This window comes from Schistocerca cancellata, chromosome 6 (genome assembly GCF_023864275.1).
Source record: "Schistocerca cancellata isolate TAMUIC-IGC-003103 chromosome 6, iqSchCanc2.1, whole genome shotgun sequence".
NCBI classification, from domain to species: Eukaryota; Metazoa; Arthropoda; class Insecta; order Orthoptera; family Acrididae; genus Schistocerca; species Schistocerca cancellata.
The window spans coordinates 302,051,759-302,077,024 of record NC_064631.1 but is presented as its reverse complement, the minus strand read 5'-3'; the positions used below and the strand labels follow the sequence as shown (position 1 = coordinate 302,077,024).

The 25,266-nt window shown below is 39.4% G+C and overlaps 1 protein-coding gene across 1 annotated transcript in view; it reads left to right on the top strand.

Moving 5' to 3' along the window:
* LOC126190862 (ataxin-10) overlaps positions 1-25,266 on the top strand; it is a 131,716-nt gene that overhangs the window by 91,742 nt on the left and 14,708 nt on the right. Inside the window, exons 5-6 of the mRNA XM_049931457.1 lie at positions 11,968-12,158; positions 13,658-13,721. Of these exons, the coding sequence (XP_049787414.1) occupies positions 11,968-12,158; positions 13,658-13,721 (255 nt within the window). The remainder of the gene's footprint in view (positions 1-11,967; positions 12,159-13,657; positions 13,722-25,266) is intronic.

The following is a 25,266-nucleotide window of genomic DNA, read 5'->3' as shown; positions in this document are numbered from 1 at the left end:
GTGAGGCAATACTGACCCTACGACTTATCTTAGAAGCTAGATTAAGAAAAGGCAAACCTACGTTTCTAGCATTTGTAGACTTAGAGAAAGCTTTTGACAATGTTGACTGGAATACTCTCTTTCAAATTATGAAGGTGGCAGTGGTAAAATACAGGAAGTGAAAGGCTATTTACAATTTGTACAGAAACCAGATGGCAGTTATAAGAGTCGAGGTGTATGAAAGGGAAGCAGTGGTTGGCAAGGGAGTGAGACAGGACTGTAGCCTATCCCCGATGTTATTCAATCTGTATATTGAGCAAGCAATAAAGGAAACAAAAGAAAAGTTCGGAGTAGGTATTAAAATCCATGGAGAAGAAATAAAAATTTTAAGGTTCACCGATGACATCGTAATTCTGTCGGAGACAGCAAAGGACCTGGAAGAGCAGTTGAACGGAATGAACAATGTCTTGAAAGGAGGATATAAGATGAACATCAACAAAAGCAAAATGAGGATAATGGAATGTACTTGAACTAAGTCGGGTGATGCTGAAGGAATTAGATTAGGAAATGAGACACTTAAAGTAGTAAATGAGTTCTGCTATTTGGGGAGTAAAATAATTTATGATGCTCAAAGTAGAGAGGATATAAAATGCAGATTGGCAATGGCAAGGAAAACATTTCTGAAGAAAAGAAATTTGTTAACATGGAGTATAGATTTAAGTGTCAGGAAGTCGATTCTGAAAGTATTTGTGTGTAGTGTAGCCATGTATGGAAGTGAAACATGGACGATAAATAGTTTGGATAAGAAGAGAAAATAAGCTTTCGAAATGTGGTGCTACAGAAGAATGCTGAAGATTAGATGGGTAGATCACATAACTAATGAGGAGGTATTGAATAGAATTGGGGAGAAGAGGAGTTTGTGGCACAGCTTGACTAGAAGAAGGGATCGATTAGTGGGACATGTTCTGAGGCATCAAGGGATCACCAATTTAGTATTGGAGGGCAGTGTGGAGGGTAAAAATTGTAGAGGGAGACCAAGAGGTGAATACACTAAGCAGATTCAGAAGGATGTAGGTTGCAGTAGGTACTGGGAGATGAAGCAGCTTGCACAGGATAGAGTAGCATGGAGAGCTGCATCAAACCAGTCTCAGGGCTGAAGACAACAACAACAACAACAACAACAACAACAACACATTTTATTCTTTTTTGGGACAGTTTGGGACCAGCTTTCTTCCTTGGTGTTCTTGTTGGGTTGAGAATATCTGCTTCTGAGCATTTATATTTCTCTGCTGAAGGAGGCCTATTACTTGCACTTGAAACTATACAACCACTGCCTTCTGAATTACTGTATCTAAGATAGTGAATAATGAAGGCTCATTTGCTGGTGACAATGATGCTGGTAGAATGCTTGAAACCTGTAAGAGAAAAGAATGTTAGGTATGAAATTGCTACATTCTGTCTTCCTTAAACTGGAGTTTGTAAATGTGGTATGTTCATTTGCTCATGAGAATCATCTACATCTACATCTACATTTATACTCCGCAAGCCACCCAACGGTGTGTGGCGGAGGGCACTTTACGTGCCAGTCATTATCTCTCTTTCCTGTTCCAGTCGCGTATGGTTCGCGGGAAGAACGACTGTCTGAAAGCCTCTGTGCGCGCTCTAATCTCTCTAATTTTACATTCGTGATCTCCTCGGGAGGTATAAGTAGGGGGAAGCAATATATTCGATACCTCATCCAGAAACGCACCCTCTCGAAACCTGGCGAGCAAGCTACACCGCGATGCAGAGCGCCTCTCTTGCAGAGTCTGCCACTTGAGTTTGTTAAACATCTCCGTAACGCTATCACGGTTACCAAATAACCCTGTGACGAAACGCGCCGCTCTTCTTTGGATCTTCTCTATCTCCTCCGTCAACCCGATCTGGTACGGATCCCACACTGACGAGCAATACTCAAGTATAGGTCGAACGAGTGTTTTGTAAGCCACTTCCTTTGTTGATGGACTACATTTTCTAAGGACTCTCCCAATGAATCTCAACCTGGTACCCGCCTTACCAACAATTAATTTTATATGATCATTCCACTTCAAATCGTTCCGCACGCATACTCCCAGATATTTTACAGAAGTAACTGCTACCAGTGTTTGTTCCGCTATCATATAATCATACAATAAAGGATCCTTCTTTCTATGTATTCGCAATACATTACATTTGTCTATATTAAGGGTCAGTTGCCACTCCCTGCACCAAGTGCCTATCCGCTGCAGATCTTCCTGCATTTCGCTACAATTTTCTAATGCTGCAACTTCTCTATATACTACAGCATCATCCGCGAAAAGCCGCATGGAACTTCCGACACTATCTACTAGGTCATTTATATATATTGTGAAAAGCAATGGTCCCATAACACTCCCCTGTGGCACGCCAGAGGTTACTTTAATGTCTGTAGACGTCTCTCCGTTGATAACAACATGCTGTGTTCTGTTTGCTAAAAACTCTTCAATCCAGCCACACAGCTGGTCTGATATTCCGTAGGCTCTTACTTTGTTTATCAGGCGACAGTGCGGAACTGTATCGAACGCCTTCCGGAAGTCAAGAAAAATAGCATCTACCTGGGAGCCTGTATCTAATATTTTCTGGGTCTCATGAACAAATAAAGCGAGTTGGGTTTCACACGATCGCTGTTTCCGGAATCCATGTTGATTCCTACATAGTAGATTCTGGGTTTCCAAAAACGACATGATACTCGAGCAAAAGACATGTTCTAAAATTCTACAACAGATCGACGTCAGAGATATAGGTCTATAGTTTCGCGCATCTGCTCGACGACCCTTCTTGAAGACTGGGACTACCTATGCTCTTTTCCAATCATTTGGAACCTTCTGTTCCTCTAGAGACTTGCGGTACACGGCTGTTAGAAGGGGGGCAAGTTCTTTCGCGTACTCTGTGTAGAATAGAATTGGTATCCCATCAGGTCCAGTGGACTTTCCTCTGTTGAGTGATTCCAGTTGCTTTTCTATTCCTTGGACACTTATTTCAATGTCAGCCATTTTTTTGTTGGTGCGAGGATTTAGAGAAGGAACTGCAGTGCGGTCTTCCTCTGTGAAACAGCTTTGGAAAAAGGTGTTTAGTATTTCAGCTTTACGCTTGTCATCCTCTGTTTCAATGCCATCATCATCCCGGAGTGTCTGGACATGATGTTTCGAGCCACTTACTGATTTAACGTAAGACCAGAACTTCCTAGGATTTTCTGTCAAGTCGGTACCTAGTATTTTACTTTCGAATTCACTGAACGCTTCACGCATAGCCCTCCTTACGCTAACTTTGACATCGTTTAGCTTCTGTTTGTCTGAGAGGTTTTGGCTGCGTTTGAACTTGGAGTGAAGCTCTTTGCTTTCGCAGTAGTTTCCTAACTTTGTTGTTGTACCACGGTGGGTTTTTCCCGTCCCTCACAGTTTTACTCGGCACGTACCTGTCTAAAACGCATTTTACGATTGCCTTGAACTTTTTCCATAAACACTCAACATTGTCAGTGTCGGAACAGAAATTTTCGTTTTGATCTGTTAGGTAGTCTGAAATCTGCCTTCTATTACTCTTGCTAAACAGATAAACCTTCCTCCCTTTTTTTATATTCCTATTAACTTCCATATTCAGGGATGCTGCAATGGCCTTATGATCACTGATTCCCTGTTCTGCACTTACAGAGTCGAAAAGTTCGGGTCTGTTTGTTATCAGTAGGTCCAAGATGTTATCTCCACGAGTCGGTTCTCTGTTTAATTGCTCGAGGTAATTTTCGGATAGTGCACTCAGTATAATGTCACTCGATGCTCTGTCCCAACCACCCATCCTAAACATCTGAGTGTCCCAGTCTATATCTGGTAAATTGAAATCTCCACCTAAGACCATAACGTGCTGAGAAAATTTATGTGAAATGTATTCCCAATTTTCTCTGTTGTTCTGCCACTAATGCTGCTGAGTCGGGGGGTCGGTAAAAGGAGCCAATTATTAACCTAGCTCGGTTGTTGAGTGTTGGATCACTTGGAATGTCTGAATAGAAATGTCAGATGATTGTAGGGCCATCATCAGTATTCTACTTCCCCCAATTCATTATTATTTACTTACATTTGAATTTCCTGAATATCAAGAGGAAACCCCCAGAAAATTAGCTTATTGGCTGTAAAATTTATATACTACATACTCCAAGGCCACTCTGTTTCATTATTCTTGTAGCTCGATATTACTGCCTTCACACTGAGAGAAGTATCTACAAAATGAAAGTTAAGCTCTGCTACAGGAACATAAAATAAAGTAGAGAAATATTCACACAGCTCCAGTGAAAGCTAACTTTATTGTTGTTGTTGAAGTTTGTTTTATAATAGGCCATACTGAAAATAGTGTGCTTCATTATTTACTGTTTTTGATATTTTATTTAATTTTCTACGTACATAAACTATTCATCTGAACCATTAATAACTCATTGTGCATTAACCACTACACTATAACACTTTAAGAAACACAAAGAATGATACATATATCGCCAACAAACTATGATAATTGTTACATTTTACTTGCACCAAACACCCAAACAATCCCAGATGGGTTTTTATGCCAGCAATGCTGTATGATTGTTTTTCACTGGCACAACAATGAAAAAGTGCTGTAAAATTCCAGTCTCACACATTTTTTGAGAACAAGATTTTGTGGTGGTGGTGGTGGTGGTGGTGGTGGTGGTGGTGGTGGTGGTGGTGTTTTGAGCTATGGTTGCATAAGGTTGTGATAGAGGATGGACCTGTGCTACCTCTTTTACAACACTGTTAACAACAAGAAGCAATTGTGTGACAGTCAATACCAAGTACTTTGTGTACTATGCTGTGCTCCATGTTATGCACTGCTCATTTTCCTTTTCTTATCTTGAAATGACTGAAAAGATTAATCCTGGTTTATCACATGATTTGAGTACAACTTCCATGATCGTAAAAAAGATTGGCAATCACAATCACTACTTATCAGTTGAGCCTTACAGAAGCACAAATGAAGGATGTAGATGCCAGCTGTGTGAGATGGTTGCAGGGGCTGTGCCTGTAGACCATTCTCATCTCTCCAGCAGGCTAGTTTCTCATTTGTTTATGCTCATGAGAGACTGTGATGTTAAAATATCAGCACCACTATAGTGAAGGTTTAGTAATGACGACAACATTATTATTGTACCGTGGTTATTTAGCATTACACAGTATTTATGCCTGTGGAATAAGTTTTGGTTTCTAGGAAGTCCAATGGAAAATTCAGTTAAATTAGTGACGTCATAAATGAAGGGTCAAGTAGCTCATAATTCTGAGAAATTATTAGGCAGTTATTGAAGATGAAATGTGATGTCCCCTTCAACATATTGATTTTTCTGAGGGGACTAACACTCACTGTGTTTGTGATATTTTTGATAAAGTCACATGTAAACTACAAGAGGAATAGGAAAGTGAAATAGCTACTAAAGTTCAGGGTCTCATGAAAGAGATTATGGGGCTCCGGAACACCTTATACTTGCAATGTTAAAATAACGCTTATAAATTACATCTTTCCTCACAAAGTATTTGAGGTAGGAAGTTGAACTTTTTACAGATTATTTATTGGAATATGGGCTACAACTTAACACAGGGATTTTACAAAATTTTAGTTCAGTTATTAAAGATGATTTTTTTCAATTGTAATGAAAATTCACAACATTTTTTTGCAATTTTTTATTTATATATTCAAAAATATACAGTTTTTTGGAAAAAGGCTGTGTTAAATTATGCGGAAGGTACTTTGTAACATTTACTGAAAGTTTGAAACAAATATATTTGGAAGATCCTTAGAAAACATGTAATTAGTATGAGAAAATAAAAGTTTTGGGAATCGAGCGACAAAGATTGGATTAACTTTTTAGTGCATTCCAGGTCCATAGGATGGATTATCTTCATCCTCTGCAAACTCCTCCTCCAGCTTCCTCTTGTTCCTTCTCCTGTTTACTCTTGCTTGTATTTCTAGATTCTTTACAGCCCTGTCTGCAACCCGAAGGCGTTCCTTGTCTAAAGCAAGCATCGCTCGTACCATGTTAGAACCTATCTTCATTCCCATATTTCTAAATACCTTGCACCTTACAATGTTGCCATCATTGAAAGTCGCAACAGCATCATACTCACCAAAGTGAAGTGTTTCTATTCCAACAAATACAGTCTTGGGGATTCTCGACCATATAACACTATTTACACTTTCATTGGGGTTTTGAGTTTTTCTGTGAATACACTTTTTCAACAGTTCAGGTGCTGCTAAGTCTCTGAAAATAGGTTTTATCACCTCCATTATTGCATGAGGCAGACTGTGCTTATGAGTGTACACTTCACCAGTTAGCAATCCTTTGTTATATTTACACCAACTGTCTTCTTCTTTGGGACACAAGCTATGTTGGGGATTTTCATCGCTTGAAGAAGTATGAAAAAAAAAGAGCCCAAACAACCTTCTTCATTTCGTTGACACTTTGTGTATTTTGCCTAATAGCCATTCCATAGTAGTTCTGTATTTTGTCAATTACACTGTCAGTTAACCTTCCCTTCCCATCCAACCCTTTACCATCACTGAGTTTTTGTTTTTTGTACGAAGCTTTCAGTCGCCGAAGTCTTGTTCCGATTCGCTTCTGTACGTGTCCAATACACTCAAATTTCTGCACTACAACATCATCACCATAGGGCTTCAGTCCTTGAACATGTTTGAAACTTTTAGAATCACCGTCACCAAGGTAATTAACATATCGCACAGCGCCACAGTGGGTCACGCCCATGTAGAACACATTTAAAAAAAAATTTAAAAATAGTTGTAGTCTTCAGAATTGAATAAATTATATATCTATTAAAAGGTAATAGTCTGCAGATTCAGAAAACGCAAAAAAGTAAAAATTGAACTTTTCATGATTTTGAGCCTTTCCGGAGCCCCTTAATGGTGAGCTTCAGAAGGTAAGCGTCTTTTATCCTTACATTCAATTTACCAAAGCTTCCTGAATGTATTGTGAGAGGCTTTCTCCACCTTAAAGTTAGGACCATGTATCCAAACCAATGTGCTGCTTTAACTGTCAGTGCTGTGGTCCTACCATCACCTGTTACAACAGTCAGGCTTCTTGGAAGATGCAGAGTCCACTGCCCACAAACCTGATACTTGATGTACTGCCCCCCCCCCCCCCCAGCTATGTCTATCAATTGCTCCTAAGTCCATCCATTTGGAAGCAGTGAATGTCCTGTCTTTGCAGAAGAGAATAAAATGCAGTATATTGATGTGACATAACACATGTCATAACTCTGACTAGAAGAAGACATTTAAAGCCTTGTAGCTGTTGTGTCCATCAGTGTAATGGGGCAGTTGAACAGTCTAGAACGTATCAAGCACTATAGAAGGATTAAAACATAAATGTATTTATTTACAATGTATTTGCTGTAAGGCGCACACAACTTTGTATCCTATGGTCTCTCTTTCCCTGTTCCACTACGACCGGTTTAGAATAGTCACTAGCAGCCAGAGCAGCAATGGTGTCAATCTAGGTTTGTAAAGCCTCACAGGTGTTATGCTACATTTGCAAAATCACTCTTTACTGTCATTCATATGCTCGGTGTGATGAAAAGATTAATGTGAAAATAATCTGAAGGTAATCTGGGGTGGCCCTCTCTAGCAGCAGCTTGCAGTGGTCAATTTGTGTGTTTCTTCTGCGGAGATAGAGCGGCACGTGACACTGGTCGGAGAAGACACTGTCGATAATGCTTTTGTGCAGTTGTTTGCCTCAATGTTGAAACAAGCTGTATAGAAAACTGGCATTGGCACTTGGATGTTGACAAGTGGACAGAGCACATCTACTTACAGCTGTCAGTGTAGCTGCAAACATGCACTGCAAGTTGAACAACACAGTGTTACTACATCTGAAATAATGGTGGCAGCAGAACCTCATGCTGGAAAGAATAGTAGACACTCATAAGAGACTGAAGAAGAGAACCAAAAACGCATTTCGGTTAAAATGGCCTTACCAATATTCCCAAAATCCAAGCTGGTCATGAAAACCAACAGGCCAAAACAATCAGGTCCAAAGGCATCAGGCCCTGTGACCTTGGTTCTGCCTGATGGATCAGACAATAATGACTATATTATCAATTTTAGGGGTGTCGACATCTGCCTGAGGGAACCAGTGCGTCAAGTAACTGCCCCCCATCCCCCTCCCCATCCTGCTCCTCTACAATCTCATCACCATGGAGGAATGAATCTGGGGGGGGGGGGGGGAGGAAGACAGAGGAGAACCTCACAGTTAAGATGGCTTCCATACTTACGTGTAACTTGAATGGGTTCAGAACACAAGAGGACGAACTATGTCTATTAACTCAAGGAAGACCAGTGTGTGTGTGTGTGTGTGTGTGTGTGTGTGTGTGTGTGTGTCTGTCTGTCTTCAAGAGACACATTTTACTGGTGCCCCTGAGCTACATAGGTAAATTCTCTACAAAAAGGACAATCTTAGTGGAGAGCTAGAGGAGGAGTGGCTATTTTCAAAAATGCCACTCCTCACTTCTTTCCTTTACAACCAGCCTGCAAGCAGTTGCTGTATCAGTGCATTTGCATCATAAGTTGACAGTATGTTCTCTCTACATGCACCCACATGAAGTGCTAAAGGAAGATACGCTCAGTGAACTCCTTACTCAGGTCACCCAACCCTTCCTCCTCTTTGGGGATTTTAATGCACACAATGTGCTTTGATGCTCTGCAATTACCTGCCTAATCTAGATTCATCTGCCAGACTGAGTGGTAACTGAAAGAAAGGTGCCACAGTGGTTGATCGGTAGGGGTGACTGAACACTTTACAGCTAGCTTGCTGTGTTTGAATGCCATGACAGTGTCCAGGAATGAGTCTGTCATATTACCAAATGATCCACCACACTGCTTTTCTCTTCAGTATTCATACTGTCTGAAAAGACAGCTAGTCCCTTGATGGAGTGAGGAATGCCGCTCTGCAATCTGGACGAAGTGGGTGGCTCTGTGTAGGTTCAAATGCAAGCAAATCAGAGAGAACTTCGCAGCCTTTTGCGTAGTGAGAGTGAAAGACCACAAAATTTTTAAAAACAGCAAAAAGAGTGTGGTATCTGTTCCTGACCACCATAAACTGCCCCCACTAAAAGCACAGTCATATGGGAGACCATCAGGAGGACTTCTAGGACAAGGTGGAGGTGCCCAATGGCTGCTGTAATGGTAAATGAGTCTCCAAACCAACCTGTGAGACACTGGACAGACAATGGTGGCCTATTTTTGCCACAGTTACCACCACTGCCAGTCAGGGTTTAGGTTTCCAGCACTATAGGGTGACTGCTGAGATGGAAGGTTGAGACTTCAGCTCCACCACTGATGAAGAATACAGCTGTCCCCTTCTCCATGTGGGACGTGGGTTTTGCATTATCTGCAGCTTGTGAACCATCACTTGATCACGATAGGGTTCCTTTATAGTTTATTATGGCACTTTGCTGGGTGGAGCATAGAAATCCTCTTTGCCCTTTTTATCCTCATTTGGGCATTGGAACACACTCCTGACTCAGGGCAAGAGGTTATTTTAATTCCGCTTTTAAAACCTGGAAAGAAACACAGATACCCGAGTAATTATTGTAGTGGTGCATGGTAAAAATCTTGGAGTTGATGGTCAACAGCCTTATCTGAATCTTAGGAGTCTGGCTAGAAGTGGCTATATAACAGGCTTTCCTGCACTGGCATCGCCTTATGGGTATATATTTTTTATTTCAGAAAGGCCTACGATACTACCTGGGGGCTTATTATCCACAGGTAACTCCAGGGATGGGTTTTACGAGGATGTTTTCCTGTATTTATACAGTTCTTCCTCTCATCTCGGGATTTTAGGTATCAAGTTGGTGACATCCTTTCTGTTTGCTTTGAGCAAGAGAAGTGTGTCCTTCAAGGTTCTGTTTTAAGTGTGACTTTGTTCATCTAGGTAGTAATAATATCACATTGGCTGTTAAACATCCTGTCCAGTGTTCTTTGTTCGTTGACAACATCTGTGTCTTTGGTTCCTCCTCAAGCCCTGCAACAATAACTCATGTTGCAACTGACTATTTGTTGGTGGACGAAAGGGTGGCGAAAAGGAATTTTAATCTCTCTATCGAGATGTCTGTCTGTGTTCTTTTAAACTGTTCATGTTCTGTTTCAAACTGTTGTTATTTGCAGGAGGGAACACTGTTCTTAATTTTAAAGACACACTGTGTTATGTGGGACTCTAAACTTACATGGTGGCCACACATTAGGGCTCTGAAAGATGGTCACTAAGAGCATTCAGTATTTTAAAATATCTTAGCCACAATTCATGGGTGCAGACTGAACTTCCCTGTTCAAGTTTTACTGGGCCTTCATGCATTCTTGGCTTGATTATGGGAGCACATTGTATGGGTCTGCAAGACGCTCTTATTTAAAAATGTTTGACATGATGCACCATGAAGGAATTCGGCTGGCCACTGGGGGCTTTAGAACCAGCCCTATACCATGACATTGGGCTGAGTCTAGTGAGCCACCACTTTACATCAGACAATGACACTTCATGGTGAGACAGACCTGTAAAACACTGTCCACTCCACACACACCTGCATATCAAAATGTTGCTTATCCACCAATGAAAAATATTTTTCTTCATTGACAACAAGCAACTGGGTCCTGTGGGATTCATGTGAAGGATTGCCTTTTAGATGGGTGTGGAGTTTTATATGAAGGTTGGAGCAGATCTTCATGTTGGCTCTTAGAGAGGCCCGGAATTATTTTAGACTTGACACATTATAAGAAAGATTGAACTCAAAGTTTTATGTATCAATCTGTGTTGTTTTTTAAAACTTTAGATAGGAGTATCACAGTTTTAAAGTTGTGTACACTGGTGGCTCCAAACAAGAGTATTCCTTTGGCTGTTCAGTATGGTTCCCCAACCATGTCTTCAGGATTCATCTGTATTTTCCACAGAATTCCGTGCAATCCTGAAGGCACTGGAGCAGATGAGGCATCTTCTTCTCCAATTACCTAAGTGCCCTTCAATCATTGCAGCATGTGCACCCAGCAGAGAAGCTGGTCGTACTAATGCATGACAAACAGCAAGTATTATTCTGCTGAGTACCAGGGCATGTGGGAATTTGGGGAAATGAATGAGCAGACTGAGCACTAAGGAGGCCTGCAAAGACATGATGTGACAAAATGTGCCATTCCATTGCTGGCTGTAATTTCGTAGTTGTGTCTGAGATCCATGAAATTGTGGGAGGAGAAATGGCTGGCAGCAAGGGACAATAAGCTGGAGTTGTTGAAGTCAGCTATCCAGTTGTGATGTACCTGATGCCAGTCACTCAGGCGAGATAAAGTGATCCAAACCTGCGTCCAATCTGGTCATTGTCCCCGAACACATGGTCTCCTCTCTCTCTCTCTCTCTCTCTCTCTCTCTCTCTCTCTCTCTCTCTCTCTCTCTCTCTCTCTCTCTTGTCTCATAACATTTTAGTACAGGCACTAAAGACTTTGCTGTCATACGCCTCACCTTCATCATCATTTATTTTTCTGAACCATTTCAGATGAATGCCAGGATTTGTCCCTCAACAATGCCACAACTATTTCACTTCCTCCCTCTTCTCTTAGTGAACTACTGCTCCAAGTGTAATGACATCACTTTTGGAGAAATTGTAAGGGGCTGCAAATTTTCAGCATAAACAGTGCCCATTCATTCTTTGTCACATTGTCATTACAGAAACTCAGATTCTGCTTGCATGTTAGTATAGGACAAGAGGACTCGTATAAGTGACTGTGGGTTATGTGATGCAAATACTTCACTGATACTACTCCTTAAGTAACAAACAGACAATAATCTTATGTGAATACAGTTTGACAGCTCCTTGAAATGCTTTACATGATATGCACATTATATAGCATTACTTAATTTTTAATAATAAAATTGTTTTTGTACAGTTTTACTGAAAAGCATGCACAGTCTGGGACAGGATGGTGATAATAATTTCTCAGTAATACAGAGTCTATCTCAGTTAAATTTGAAAGGAAAAGACACTGCTCTGCAGCAGCATCCAGCCTTTGGCTTTAAAGTAGACCTGGTACGGCTAATGGGTAATCTTTGTTGGAAACACAAAGAAAATCAACACCAGGTAAGTTTCGTTATTGTTTACATATGGTATTCCATGGATAATGTGTAGAATAACTTGGTTAATTTATTGAGCAGAAACTCAAATTAATTAGACTCTAAAGGTCATTCACTTCTTTAACTCAATTAAGTTGATTTTCAAGATATCTGTACTTAATAATAAATTTTGTAGTGTCAGCTACAGGATTCATGTGAACATGCTGTACTTTATTTACTATTTTGCCAGTCAGTCATCATATGTCTTTCTTTTTCTGAACTTAAAATCCTCTCACCTGACAATTTTTGGAGACTTATATGTATTATGCAGTGGCTTAGTTTCTATATATCCGAGAAATTGTCTAATGATTGAAGTTATTATGAAGCTGGCATTTAACAACTTAATTACCAGGTGAGGCCTGCAGGAAGAAAATGAGATGATGATCTCCTTGATAAACTCAGCAGTCTTGTGAAATCATTAATCACACACACTCCCAAAATGTGACACTGCAATCTAATGAACGTTATTTACTATGTACTCACATTAAAAGTCTTGGTCTGACCATCTGCACATTTTTTCCATACTGTACAGAAATTGTTTGCTGGGCTAACTGCTTAAGTCAATCATTTACAACATCTAGGTAAGTTTTTAGACGTTTCAGGAGAATATAGAGCCATAGAACAATTTTGAAGGAAACAGTCAGTGGCAGGTCTCCTAGGAATGTCTCATTAATGCCATTATTGAAAATGAGCAAGTGTACAGAAGTTGGGAGACCAAATTGTTGTTTTAGGTGTGACATCAATTGATTGATACCAGTTCTTATTACAATTGAAAGAGTAATTAGTACAAGGAAAACTTACATACAGTTATGTGCAATGTTACTGATACTAAATATTCTGGCTTTTCACATGCACTTCATAAGGCTGGAAGTAACTTAAAAGTTTGGGATGGACAGTTCAAAGAATAGAATATTAGAATGCATACAAGAAGCAAAGCCACACATATACAGACAAATAACAATTACTCCATGCTCTTCAAGGAAATGAAGAGTGTAATTAATTCTATGGAAAGCAAAAATTTCTCAGTTGATATTTTAAGGAAATTATTAAAAACCTGTTCTTCAGATATCTGCAATGTATTCAGTCACATACGCAATACATCGTCACAGGGTATTTTTACAAAAAATATGCAATTGTCAGACCCATTTTCATATCAGTTATGAAGACATACTGATAATTATATCAGCCAGTCTCAATGCTTACCTTGTCCTTTAATGTGATGACTGAAGAGAATTGCAGGAAGTGCATGTTTCAGTGGAGGGGGAATAGGCTTTGGTTGTTGAAACCACCTAAAAATTATGCTTTTTTAGAGGGCTTGAGTTAGATGTTAATTTTATTGAGGTAAGAGGAGACTGTTGAGAAATAAAATGGATTCTGGGGAGAGGATAAAAGTTCAATGTCTTAATTTCAGGAGCCCATCACATATTATTATTCTGTTTGTGTATTTGAAAAAATCATCTGTTCCAGGTTGTTGAGCTTGAAGGTGTGCAGCTCCTCCTCGATTGCTGTAAAATTGATGCAAGAAATCCATGTATCCTTTACGTTAAGGAATAAACGTATTTCAGTTGTCGTACAAATACACAGATTTCCTTAAAATGGTACTCAAAAACAGTTAGTGTTATTTATTTGTCAGTAGTATTCCATATATTCTTCAATTACAGCAGTTCAAAGTACATGTTGAGAGTCAATGTTGATCAGAGAATAATAAAAGTTGACATAAAATTGTTTAATAGATACATAATTGGGAAAAAAGACTTGATTGAGTGTGGCTAGCTCTATAGAGCAAATGGTTGCATTATCCAATAGTGCTGTATCACAAACCTGACGAATCACTGAGAAGATTTAAAAACACCATGTTTTCAAAAGTATTTCAGTATCAGAATTATATTATCTTGTTACATACATACATACATAAATCATTGATTTAATGTTTAAGAGATTCATTAGTATAAAAAGTGGAACTGAGATACCATACACACTGTATCAAAAAATCCTTAAAGTAATCTTAATTTACAAACATCAGTACAAATTTATTACAGCACTGTATGAAGAAATCTGTCTCATTTAAAAATTCCATAACTGAGTAATAACATTTTTGTACAAGGATGGCAAGTAATTTTTTCAGTAAACATAATTCTGTAATGTGGTCCACAGCTCGTGGTCTAGTGGCTAGCGTTGCTACTTCTGGATCATGGGGCCCCGGGGACTGGGTGTTTGTGTTGTCCTCATCATATCATCATCCATGACATTGGCTAGATTGGATTGTGTACAAAAATTGGACTGTGTAAAAAATGGGACTTTATATGGGCGCTGATGACTATGCATTTGAGTGCCCCACGAACCAAACATCATCATAGTTCTGTAGTGTGAAAGTTTTACAGTTTTAATTTATTATAAATTTTGATAGCCAAGTACTTGAGGAGTCTGGAAGTAGAGTTTTAATCTGTGAGATAGTAACATGAAATTGTCTTTTTATATATATATATATATATATATATATTTAAAAAGAAAGATATTTTTCCCACGTGGAACGTTTCCCTCTATTATATATATATATATATATATATATATATATATATATATATATATATATATATATATATATATATATATATATATATATATATATATATGTTGAAAATGATTTTCTATACATAATTCTCCCCCCGGGGGGTTTGCCACTCTTTGGTGGGTTTGTGCTTGGCTCCACTGGGCTTCAGCCTTTGCAGCATCTTTTTGCTTCTGTGCTGCATATCTGTCCTCTTGCTATTCTTTTTTCTCTCTGTTGGGGTACATGTGTGGGACATTTTTGAGAAAGTGTTCTGCATTTTCAGTAGCCTGACATCAGAACAGTCTCTCCACTGTTTTTCGTTTCTTTTTCCTTTCTCTGTCCACTTTCTCCTACCCTTCCTGTGCTTCGGCGCTTGAGGTTCCTCTTTTTCTTCTTTTTCCCTATGCACTCCTGAAGGCCGGCCCAGGTGTCTGACATGTAACAGGTGACTGGGTTACTTATAATTCCCAGCCCCAGATTGACAGATAGGGTTTGCACGTACCCTTGATACAGGTTAGGCCCGGGGAGGGGTGATGGCCTGAATTGTTGCCTTTCCAAATTTCAGACTGGTCCCTGTGTCAGGCGTTCGGGAGGTGTGATGTAAGATGTAAACAATCAACTAATGTGGGTACGTCCCCTTCTGGGGGGGGGGGGGGGGAGGTAGGTAGGTAGGTTCACAGTCTATGTCTACTAAACATAAATTGAATGAGGCTGATGATTCGGAGACCCTCCCAGCTGCACCATGGTTCCTTGTGGTTTCATGTACTGAAGATGTCAGTCCTTTGCTATGGTAAATCCGTTCATTATTTAGAAAGGTGTTGATGCAATTACTGACCCTGGGAAATCGTGCTCTTGTTTACACAATTTCACTTTGCATTTGGAGACTACTTCTGATTGTCAAGCATAACAACTGCTTATAGCTGCGCTCCTCCACAGCTATCCTGTTCATTTTGAGACCCATTGAATGCTGAATTCTTCTTGTGGCGTTATTTATACTAGGCTGTTCGATGGTCTGGCCGAGGCAGAAATCCAAATATACGTCTCTGATCAGGGCGTCATTGCAATCAATCAGGTGATGAAGAAGGTAGAAGCATCCTTAGTGGCCACACGCACTCTTTTTCTCACATTTTCAGGTTAGTGCTTCCATCAAACATCAAAGCAGGCTATGAAATTATCACAGTCCAACCTGATGCACTGCTACTAGTGTCATTGTTACAGCCACAATGGAATGTCGTGTCGACACCTGGCCAAATGTGTAACCTGTGGTAGGGATGCGCACAAGGGCGATTGTCCTCCTGAGATTGTTGCATGTATCTCGATGAGCAGGCCATCCTGGAGATCTGGCTGAAGGAAAAAGTGCCTTACCCTGTCGCTCGCAAGTTGTTGGCCAGTCGGAAACCCTGTGTTTTATTATCTGGCAATTACAGTATTGTTCTTGCTACATCTCACTCCACGAAGGATATGGAAACCCAGACATGCGACTTCAAATTCAACAGCATGGTTGTAAAATCACCCAGTTTCGCAGTAGCATTCCTATCGCCTTCACCTCCAGCTGTGCTACAAGGCACCAAACTTTCACCTTATGGGGCAAAGTCACCTGCTACACTACCAGCATACTGGAAAGTACAGAATGAATACTCCTGCAAAGACTTTTTATGTCCCTCCAGTCAAGAAATGTCTGAACTGCCATCTGCCACCCATAAAGGCTCCAAGAAATCAAATAAAGGTGAACAGTCTTCTCCTTCACTGACTTGGGTATTATCTTCATTGGTGTTGCTACATGACACCCTCACCTGGCTGACCTCCGGTTGCTGGTGCCCACCACTAACTGGAGTGGACTCCACAGACTGACAGAGGGAGAATGCTGATGCCTCTGGAGACATCATGGAGCAGGATCCTCCAGCGTCTGTGTCTTCGAAGGCTGGCCCTCGGCAGTTGCCGAGAAGACACCCCTTCACTTTTTCCCTTCCTCCCCATTCCACGTCATGACTCTCTTCCAATGGAATGTTCATGGCCTTAGCTCCAACAAAGAGGGATCAAGGCTGCTCATAGTATTGCAGTGTCCACTAGTTCTCTACCTGCAAGTAACAAGATTATGTCCGCACAACCGCTTTCACCTCTCGCATTTCTTTATGGTCCGCTTTGACCCCCCCACCCCCCCCACCCCCCCTCCGCCCACACACACACACACACACACACACACACACTCACTAGATGCCAGTCCATCTCATGGGGGAATTATGCTGCTCATCTGGGATGGTGTTCATAGTCAAACTATCTCCCCGACTACCCAGTTTCAAGCTGTTGCAGTCCACATTTTCCTTCCTCACTTGACCTTTTCCCTTTGTACCGTTTACATCCCTCTGTCATTTGATGTCACCAGGGCAGACTTCCTCCAGCTTATTGGGTAGCTACATCACCCCTCTATGTTGCTCAGTGACATTAATGTGCACCATCTCCTTTGGGATTCTCCCAGAACCTGCCTGAAAGGTACCCTCTTGGCTGACCTTTCTCAGTCAACTTAACCTCCTTTGACTTAACACAAGAGCACCCACATTCCTTTCAGACTCTCCTTCTGCATTGCCCAGCTTGCCTGTTGTCTCGAGTGGTCCATTCTCTCTGACATGTACTTGAGCAAATATTTCCTGTGTGCTATTCATTTGCTGACTCTTATCTCGCCTACACGCAAACCCAAATGGCAGCTTTCTAAGGCCAACTGACCTTTGGTGAACATTTCCCCAGTTGTGATAACTAGGTAGAATACATTATGAACATTCTATTCCTCAAACTTCATCTTTACTGTGATGTGTCCCAGTACTTTGGTGGACTGAGGCATGCCACAATGCAATTCACCTGCTGATGTGTGCTTTCTGTTTTTAAATGTCATCCTTCGATGGCAAACTGCATTCGTTATAAACAGTTGCATGCACAGTGTTTTCGAATTCTTTGGGATAGCAGGGAAACTAGCTGGATTTGATTTACTAGTTCTTTTAACAGTTCCACTCTCCTTCTGTCGTGTGGGTCAACCTCTGATGGGTCTATTGGACCAAGGTCCATTCTCCAGTTTCCACCTGACCATAGCAGATTATGTGATAGTGGATGCTGTTGTTATTGTCAACACCTTGGGCCGCTGTTTTGCAGAAATTTCGAACTCCACCCACTATCACCCTGCCTTCCTCCATTCTTCCCAAACCTCTGCCACAGGACTGGAGATGCTCACATCCTGATGTTGCAGAACCTTTCTCATGCGAGCAAGCACTTTATCCTTCAGATGTACAATTGCATCTGGGCAGAGGGCATGTTTCCCAGGAGGTGGCTTGAAGCCACTGTTGTACCCATACCTAAGCCCGGTAAGGACAAACACTTTCCTTATAGCTAGTGCTCCATTTCTCTCACCAGCTATGTTTGTAAGGTGATAGAACGTATAATTCATGCCCAGCTGGTATGGTGGCTTCAGTCTCGCAATTTACTAACCACTGCATTATGTTGATTTCGAGTGCACTGTTCTGCTGTTGACCATCTCGTCGTTTTGTCAACACATCATGAATGGTTTTCTGTGGAAATAAGAGACTGTGGCTGCTTCTCTATTTGGAGAAAGCATACAACACCTGCTGGAGGACTGGTATCTTCTGTACTCTCTACACATGGGGCTTCTGAGGCTTTAAAAGACTTGAGTTTTCAAGGTACATTTGGGTTCTGCCTTGTCACACTTTTATCCAGGAAAAAGGTGTGCTTCTGGGTTCCATAGTGAATGTCGTACTCTTTGCTATTGCCATTAACCCTATTATAGCCTTGCACCGTCAGTGTTGTCTCAATTATCTTTACTCATGGAGCATAGACAATGGCTTTTGGTTTTCCACTGACAAAACCATTTTTATGAATTTCTGGCAGCGGTGTTGGTTTCTTCCACTGTCTTCGCATCTTGAGCCTGTTGCTTTTCTGTTCGTTGAAACTAAAAAAGTCTTGGGACTCATGCTTGATAGGAAACTTTCTTGGTACCCCCCATGTGTCTTACCTGGCCACCTGCTGTATGCCATCCTTCAGTGTCCCGTGTGTCCTCAGTGGTACCTCCTGGGGAGGAGATAGGACCATCCTCCTCAATTTGTACTGATCCCTTGCCCATTCGAAAGCTAGACTATGGGTGTTTCATCTATGCATCTGCACATTCGTCCATCTTATGCAATGTCAGTACAATCCACCGTCATTGCATCTGTATGGCTGCTGGCACTTTTAACCAGCCCAGTTGAGTGTCTGTATGTAGAAGCTGCTAAACTACCACTGTCATACCACCATGATTTTCTCTATAGTAGATACACATTCCATTTGTCTCCCATGCTTGGCCACCCATGTCACCTCCTTTGATCACCAGTATGGGGTGAGTCCCTGTTCTTTGTTACTTCCTGGAGTTCGCTTTTAGCTATTGCTCCGGCAGCCTAACTTCATGCTACCTACCACTTTCACAATGGGCGTGAATCCTTCACCACCTTGGCTTCATGCGGTGGCCCATGTTCACATAGGACTTCATTTGCTTTCTAAGGACTCTACTCCAGACGTGCTGTATTAGTGTAAGTTTCTCAACCTTGGCACAGAACTTTGCAATACAAGCTTTGGATACATTGATGGCTCTCTTACTGACTGTAGTGCCAGGTGTGCCTTTGTCATTGGCTCTGACGATTTTTGGTTTTAGCTTCCGGAACACTGCTCAGTATTTATAGCAGAGCTCTTCACCCTGTATCAGGCCACACAGTACATCCAACAACACAGGCTTTTCGATTGCGTCATCCGCTATCTGCTCAGATTCTGTCAGTGCCCTTCAGAATCTCTGTATGCTGTACACTGTCCACCCCTTAGTGCAACGGTTCCAGAAAAGCTTTCACTTGCACATTCTTGATGGAGCCACTTAAATATATTATTTCTTTTTATTTTATTATATGTTTTTAGCCCCATATGCTCTATTGTTTTGGGCATATTTTCGAAGATTGTATTACAAGTTTAAAATTATTTCCATGGAAAGTGTTGTAGTTGTGGTGGATATGGAAAGTATCAAATGTATTTTGCTTTTGTATAAGAAAATAGCACCTAATGTATAAAAAGGGAAGGAATGGATAGTAGCTTTAAATTTTTCAACAGTGACCAGCAGGATTCCTGTTGTTTGGTAACACATTATTCCTAATTATTTTCTTTTGTAATACTAGAAGCCATGAGCCTTTTGCTGAATTTCTGCAGAAGATTATACCATAACAAATAACCAACTAAAAACAGCAGTGGTATGTTCCGATTTAAATTTTTATCAAGATTTTGGCATAAGACCTAAACATGGTTTAACTCTGTGATATCAGGATCATGCGAGTTATTTTTATTTTATTCCATCCTTATGTTTTAGTTTCAAATTGTGTCATTTTGGTTTTAGTTACATTTAGTTTCAGTCCATTTTATGGAACAAAGATTCAAATTGTTCTAAAGTATTTCTGACATTTTGTGGGATTCTTTCAGGCACCCCATTTTCCATTAGAACTGATGTATTGTCAGGATATAACATAAATGAACAACAGTAGCAAGTAGTTGGCCATTTATGTAGAAAAGGGACAGATAGGGACCCAACATTGAACTTTGTGGGACTCGTTGAGAAATAGTTTACTCATTTGAGGAGCAATTGCTTGAATGTGAAGTTACATTCCTACCTGTTAAGTAAGAGTTGAATCATTGTAAAGTAGTGTCTCTGATTCCGAATAACTGTAATTTGTGCAGAAGTAAGGAGTGATTCACTGAATCAAATGCTTTTGTCATGTCAGAATATTCCTCCAACCTTCCTATCCTTACCCAATGAGGCAAATATCTTCAGTGTAAACTCATTGATAGCATTTACCGTGCTTTTTCCTTCTTGGAGTGCAAACTGGCTTTTAACCCTTTGTTTCCTGACATTAGAAAAAAATTTACTTCCTTCAATTTCTTTGTAGAATTTGCGATTGTGGCCTCGAAAGCTCTATGATTTTTTGTAAAATTGTATTTAATTTTTTCATCATTTGCCAGTGCCAGTACTCATAAGTACCGTCATGCTCCACAGACAGAAGGACAATGTGAAGAGAAAAATGCTTCAATTTGTTTAACTTATACTTTATTCCACATTGTTACTGAACATTTTAACATTAGTGGCTTAATTAATAACAGACATAATATCTGAGTTTTTTCAAAAATTTCACATAACTTTTGATCGTAGAGTAACTATTGAAGGTATAGCAACTATTTGAGGTATAGAAACCCATGACAGTGTATGAATTTTTATGTACATATGATGTATATAATCATACCTCGGTACCTCATGATATTGTAAGAAACAGTTCTTTTTGTCATTGCAACACAAATGTACAAGGGAATGTGGCCTCAGTTGGATTTTGGTTTTTTGCACACAATTCACATCTTCCCTTTTACAACTAAACACTACAAAGTGCTTTCCTCGGTTGCCAAGACATACATTTTTAGGAACAGAAAAATTATCCTTTCTCCTCTTCGGAGGGGTTATTTCATCTCTCTTAAGAGTTTCTCTTCTTGAGATTTGATATTTGTTGCAGATTCATCACCCTTAGTCACAGCACACCTGAATCCCAGCAATGGCAGTGCTCCATGTAAATCACTGAATATGATATAAGCATTGACAAAAGCAATTTCTATTGCACTGTGGAAGAGAGGGTACCATCATTTCCGTGATCATCTGCCAAGACTGCAAGTTGAATTTAATCTATCTGCATGATCCTACCCACCCATGTTTTTGTTTTAATCACATACCATAAGATGCTCTGGGTATAGTTACACTAGTTCCATCTTTCTGCTGTCTGGACACTACACTCTGTTCACTCCCATGGAAGTTTGATGCCAAGTACACTACTTAATTGTCTCGCCATTGAAGTACTGTCAGTTCTAATGATGACATCCTTGTGATTTGAGTCTTCACACTTTAGACATTTTTCTTTAGGGAAACTTGATGGCAAACCTTTCCTATTTGTTCTAATTGTTCTATAGGTAAATGTATTTTCCAATTTCAGCTTTTGTAAAAGTGGAATAGTGTAAAAAAAAAAAAAAAAAAAAAAAAAAACAGTTGTTGGAGACAGTCTTCTGAACTGATCCGAATATGGTTTAGACAATTTCAATACAACCCTCTCTCCTAAACCATAACTTTCAAATTCTTTCTCCAGTGTCTCATTTCTACCTTCATACACATTAAAATTTAGTGTGCCCTTTTTAGTAACAAATTTTCCATAGTTTATAGCCTCTTTTGGTTGGTTTTAATGGATTATATTGCTTTATGCTACTTCTTTCCTTGATTAATCAATACTGAGCTTCCTAGTGCCCCTGTAAATGGGAAAAAATGCTTGTTCAAAGCAGTTAGAAGTGGGCACATTTTGAACAACTTATCAGTGCAATTTTCTGGAATTGTTTTGTTATCATTAATGTGTAAATTACTCAAAATAAAATCAAACCTGTCCCTACTCATATGTTATCTTACTATACAAATACCAAGGTAATCCATCACACGTGGACCAATAATGCTTCCATGATGGTAGCTTGTGGTAACCCATAAATAAATCAGTTCCCAAAAAAGCTAACTATTCATGTTTCTTCAGATTTAAAATTTTTTCCCCTCTTGAGTTGCATAAAGATTTCTTGGGAAATTACATCTTCTAAAATTGGCTTCAAAACGAAAATAAAAACATCAATAGAGGCAATCCCAAAATAATTCTTCTACATGGCCTGCAATAAGAATACATGAATTGGTATAGTACTAGAGAGTTGTCATATACAGAACAGACTTCTAGCCCAATCCACGTAGCAGTGAAGAAGTCGTTGCAGGCTGAAAAAAATTTATGAGAAGGAAAGTGAAAGAATGTACCTTCACGGTATGTGTAATCACGGTTCCTTGTTTCAGTGCATTTCTCTCTCCATTGTCTTTCAAAGTTTGGCTGATCCTCATGTTGAGGTGTAGGTGTAGATAGTGAATATTCTGCAAGACATCATTATCTGTACCATTGGAGTTTTTCACTACCTGTCTATTGCAAATTGCACAAAAAGGCTTTGTCAAAATTGTTAACATTTTTGTCATCTTCATCTTAAATATTACCAGTGGGAAATATTCTCATACAAAAGCTTTTTAATTTCTGAATCAGTCAAAGGTTGAAAACAACCACTTGTATTACAATTTTTATCCATCTGTGCAAGAAAATGTTAGACAGAACAACATGTGATAGGTTACGTCATGTGATAGGTTACATCATGCTGCTACAGTAAAGTGTTCGCACAACCTAGTAGTACTTATAAGTCCACTTTATATTTTTCTGTTTTATATCATAGTTTATAGCATAATGCTCCAAACTACTGTAATATTTATATATAAAAAAAGAAAAATAAGCACTTACAATAGAAATCTTACAAAAGTTTCATTAGGTTACCCACAGAGCTAGACAACACTATGGAAACATACATGTGAAATCATCTGTTTCACAGCAGTCCATCACAAAGAGTTTCAATCTCTGGCTTCCAGGGAGGTCTAGCTGTTGTAAAGTAACATCTTTGAAACAGGAGAGTGGAGGTCCAGGGAAGTAGCAACAGACTCTCAGCACACAAAACTAAACTTTGAGAAACTTGTGCAGCTAAAAACTTAATTCTGCTTTTACTTACCATCAGGCAACAAAGGGTTAAAAATCGTCATTCATAGTAAGAAATTTTTGAGTTTATTTTGCTGTAATATTCCCAACACTTTTGAGAATATGGGCAAAAGAACGATAGGATGGTAATTTTCCATGTCTTCTGTAATCCTTTTTGAGTACAGGTTTTATCTTGGCATATTTCAGGTTATTTGGGAAACATCTCTGGTCAAAAGATTGATTTATAATAATTAATAATGGCAGTGAACTGATATCATACACACCCTTTATTACAGATGGGAGGTATTTCATCCTGCCCAGATGAAGATTTGTTGTTTAAAGACAATATTTAATTTTTCACATCTCTTTAGGTGACTTTTTCAAATTGTTTAAAATGTGTGTTCCTGTTGCTTACCAAGCTTATGGAGTTTGCTTTGTCTGCATGGTCTTGATAAGCTTCCATATCTACATTTGATGTAGCTACATATAAAACAAATTCATTGAAACAATTTGCTATCTGAAAAGGGCTAAGAATAATATCGTTTTCAAGTCTGATTTCCAGAATGCTGCTACCTTAAAATTATTAGTACTATGTATAACTTTTATACAGTCTTCTTTTATCTAGTGTTAATTATCTAGATTATTTTGACATGTACACATTCTGTAAGTAGAATTTTTAAGTTCATCACTTTCAGAATATTTGAGGTTTGGTGTTCTGTTGTTAAGCCATTGATACTCCAGTGCATCAGTAGAGTATTTTTGTCGATGAGTGTTGTTTGATATGAGTCCTTCCTTTGATATTTATTCTTTTAATTTTCAGTTTGTGCTTTTGGTTTGTCACCCCCATCTGAATGTCTCTGTTTCCCTTGCTTTTAGGATTTTACGTATACCTGTAAACATTTTGCTTAAGGTCATAGAGCTTAACCTGTTCAGTTATAGGCCATCTTTTCCCAGAAATTTATTGTACAAAAAGTTATTTGGGTCAATGAATATTGTATCAAAGCCTGCACACTGTTCCCTAATGCCACTATTTTTTTTCTGTTTATTGAAGTACCACTTACCAATCTGCTGTTAATATTAATTATTAATATTAACAAGAAGGGAATTAATAGATGATTACAGCTATGGGATTCTTTATTTAGGGTTTGATGAAGGGAACTAAAAAGAATGAGGTTGCAGAAATATTATAGGTGGCAAAATGGAACACACATGCATTTATGTCACAATTCTGGAAATGGAAACACTCCTGGAAAGCAACAGAATGCAAATAGTGAACTACAGTAGATTAGATATAAATAATTATGAATGTCATTAAAGGTAATACATTACTGTTACCCGCATCTAGAACTGCGTGTAACTAGTACAACACATTTCTACCCTTAAGATAGTGTTTGAACTTCTTGTCCTCCTCCCAAAATCTCTTCATTCTCTGACTGATTTCCTGTTTCCTTTGTTATGTCTTTATTTTCCCTATTCTGTTACTTTCTTTTTCTTCAGATTTTTTTTTGGTTCATAATTTTGTTACTGAGTTTCTCTCTTTCGTTAAGCATTTTCCCTATAAATTTGTGTTTGTTTTAGGTGTCCTTGAACCTCCCCCCCCTTTTCTTAGTACATCAGAAATCTTTATTTTACTAGGGTTTGAAGCTATTCTTTCGTTCTTCTGTCTTTGTGATTTAAAACCGGATTGTTTTGGAAGCAAACACAATTATTTTATTTTTATATTTACTCAGATATGTTTTGACACCAGTGTGTCATCTTCTGTGGGTCAAATTTTTATTTCTGTAAAGTACATTTATCACCATCAACTGTAGGTCTCTTTGTAATTGTGTGAGTGTCCCAGTTTGAATCTAAAAATCATTCCCTAGAAGTTCTCAATGTGTGTTACATCA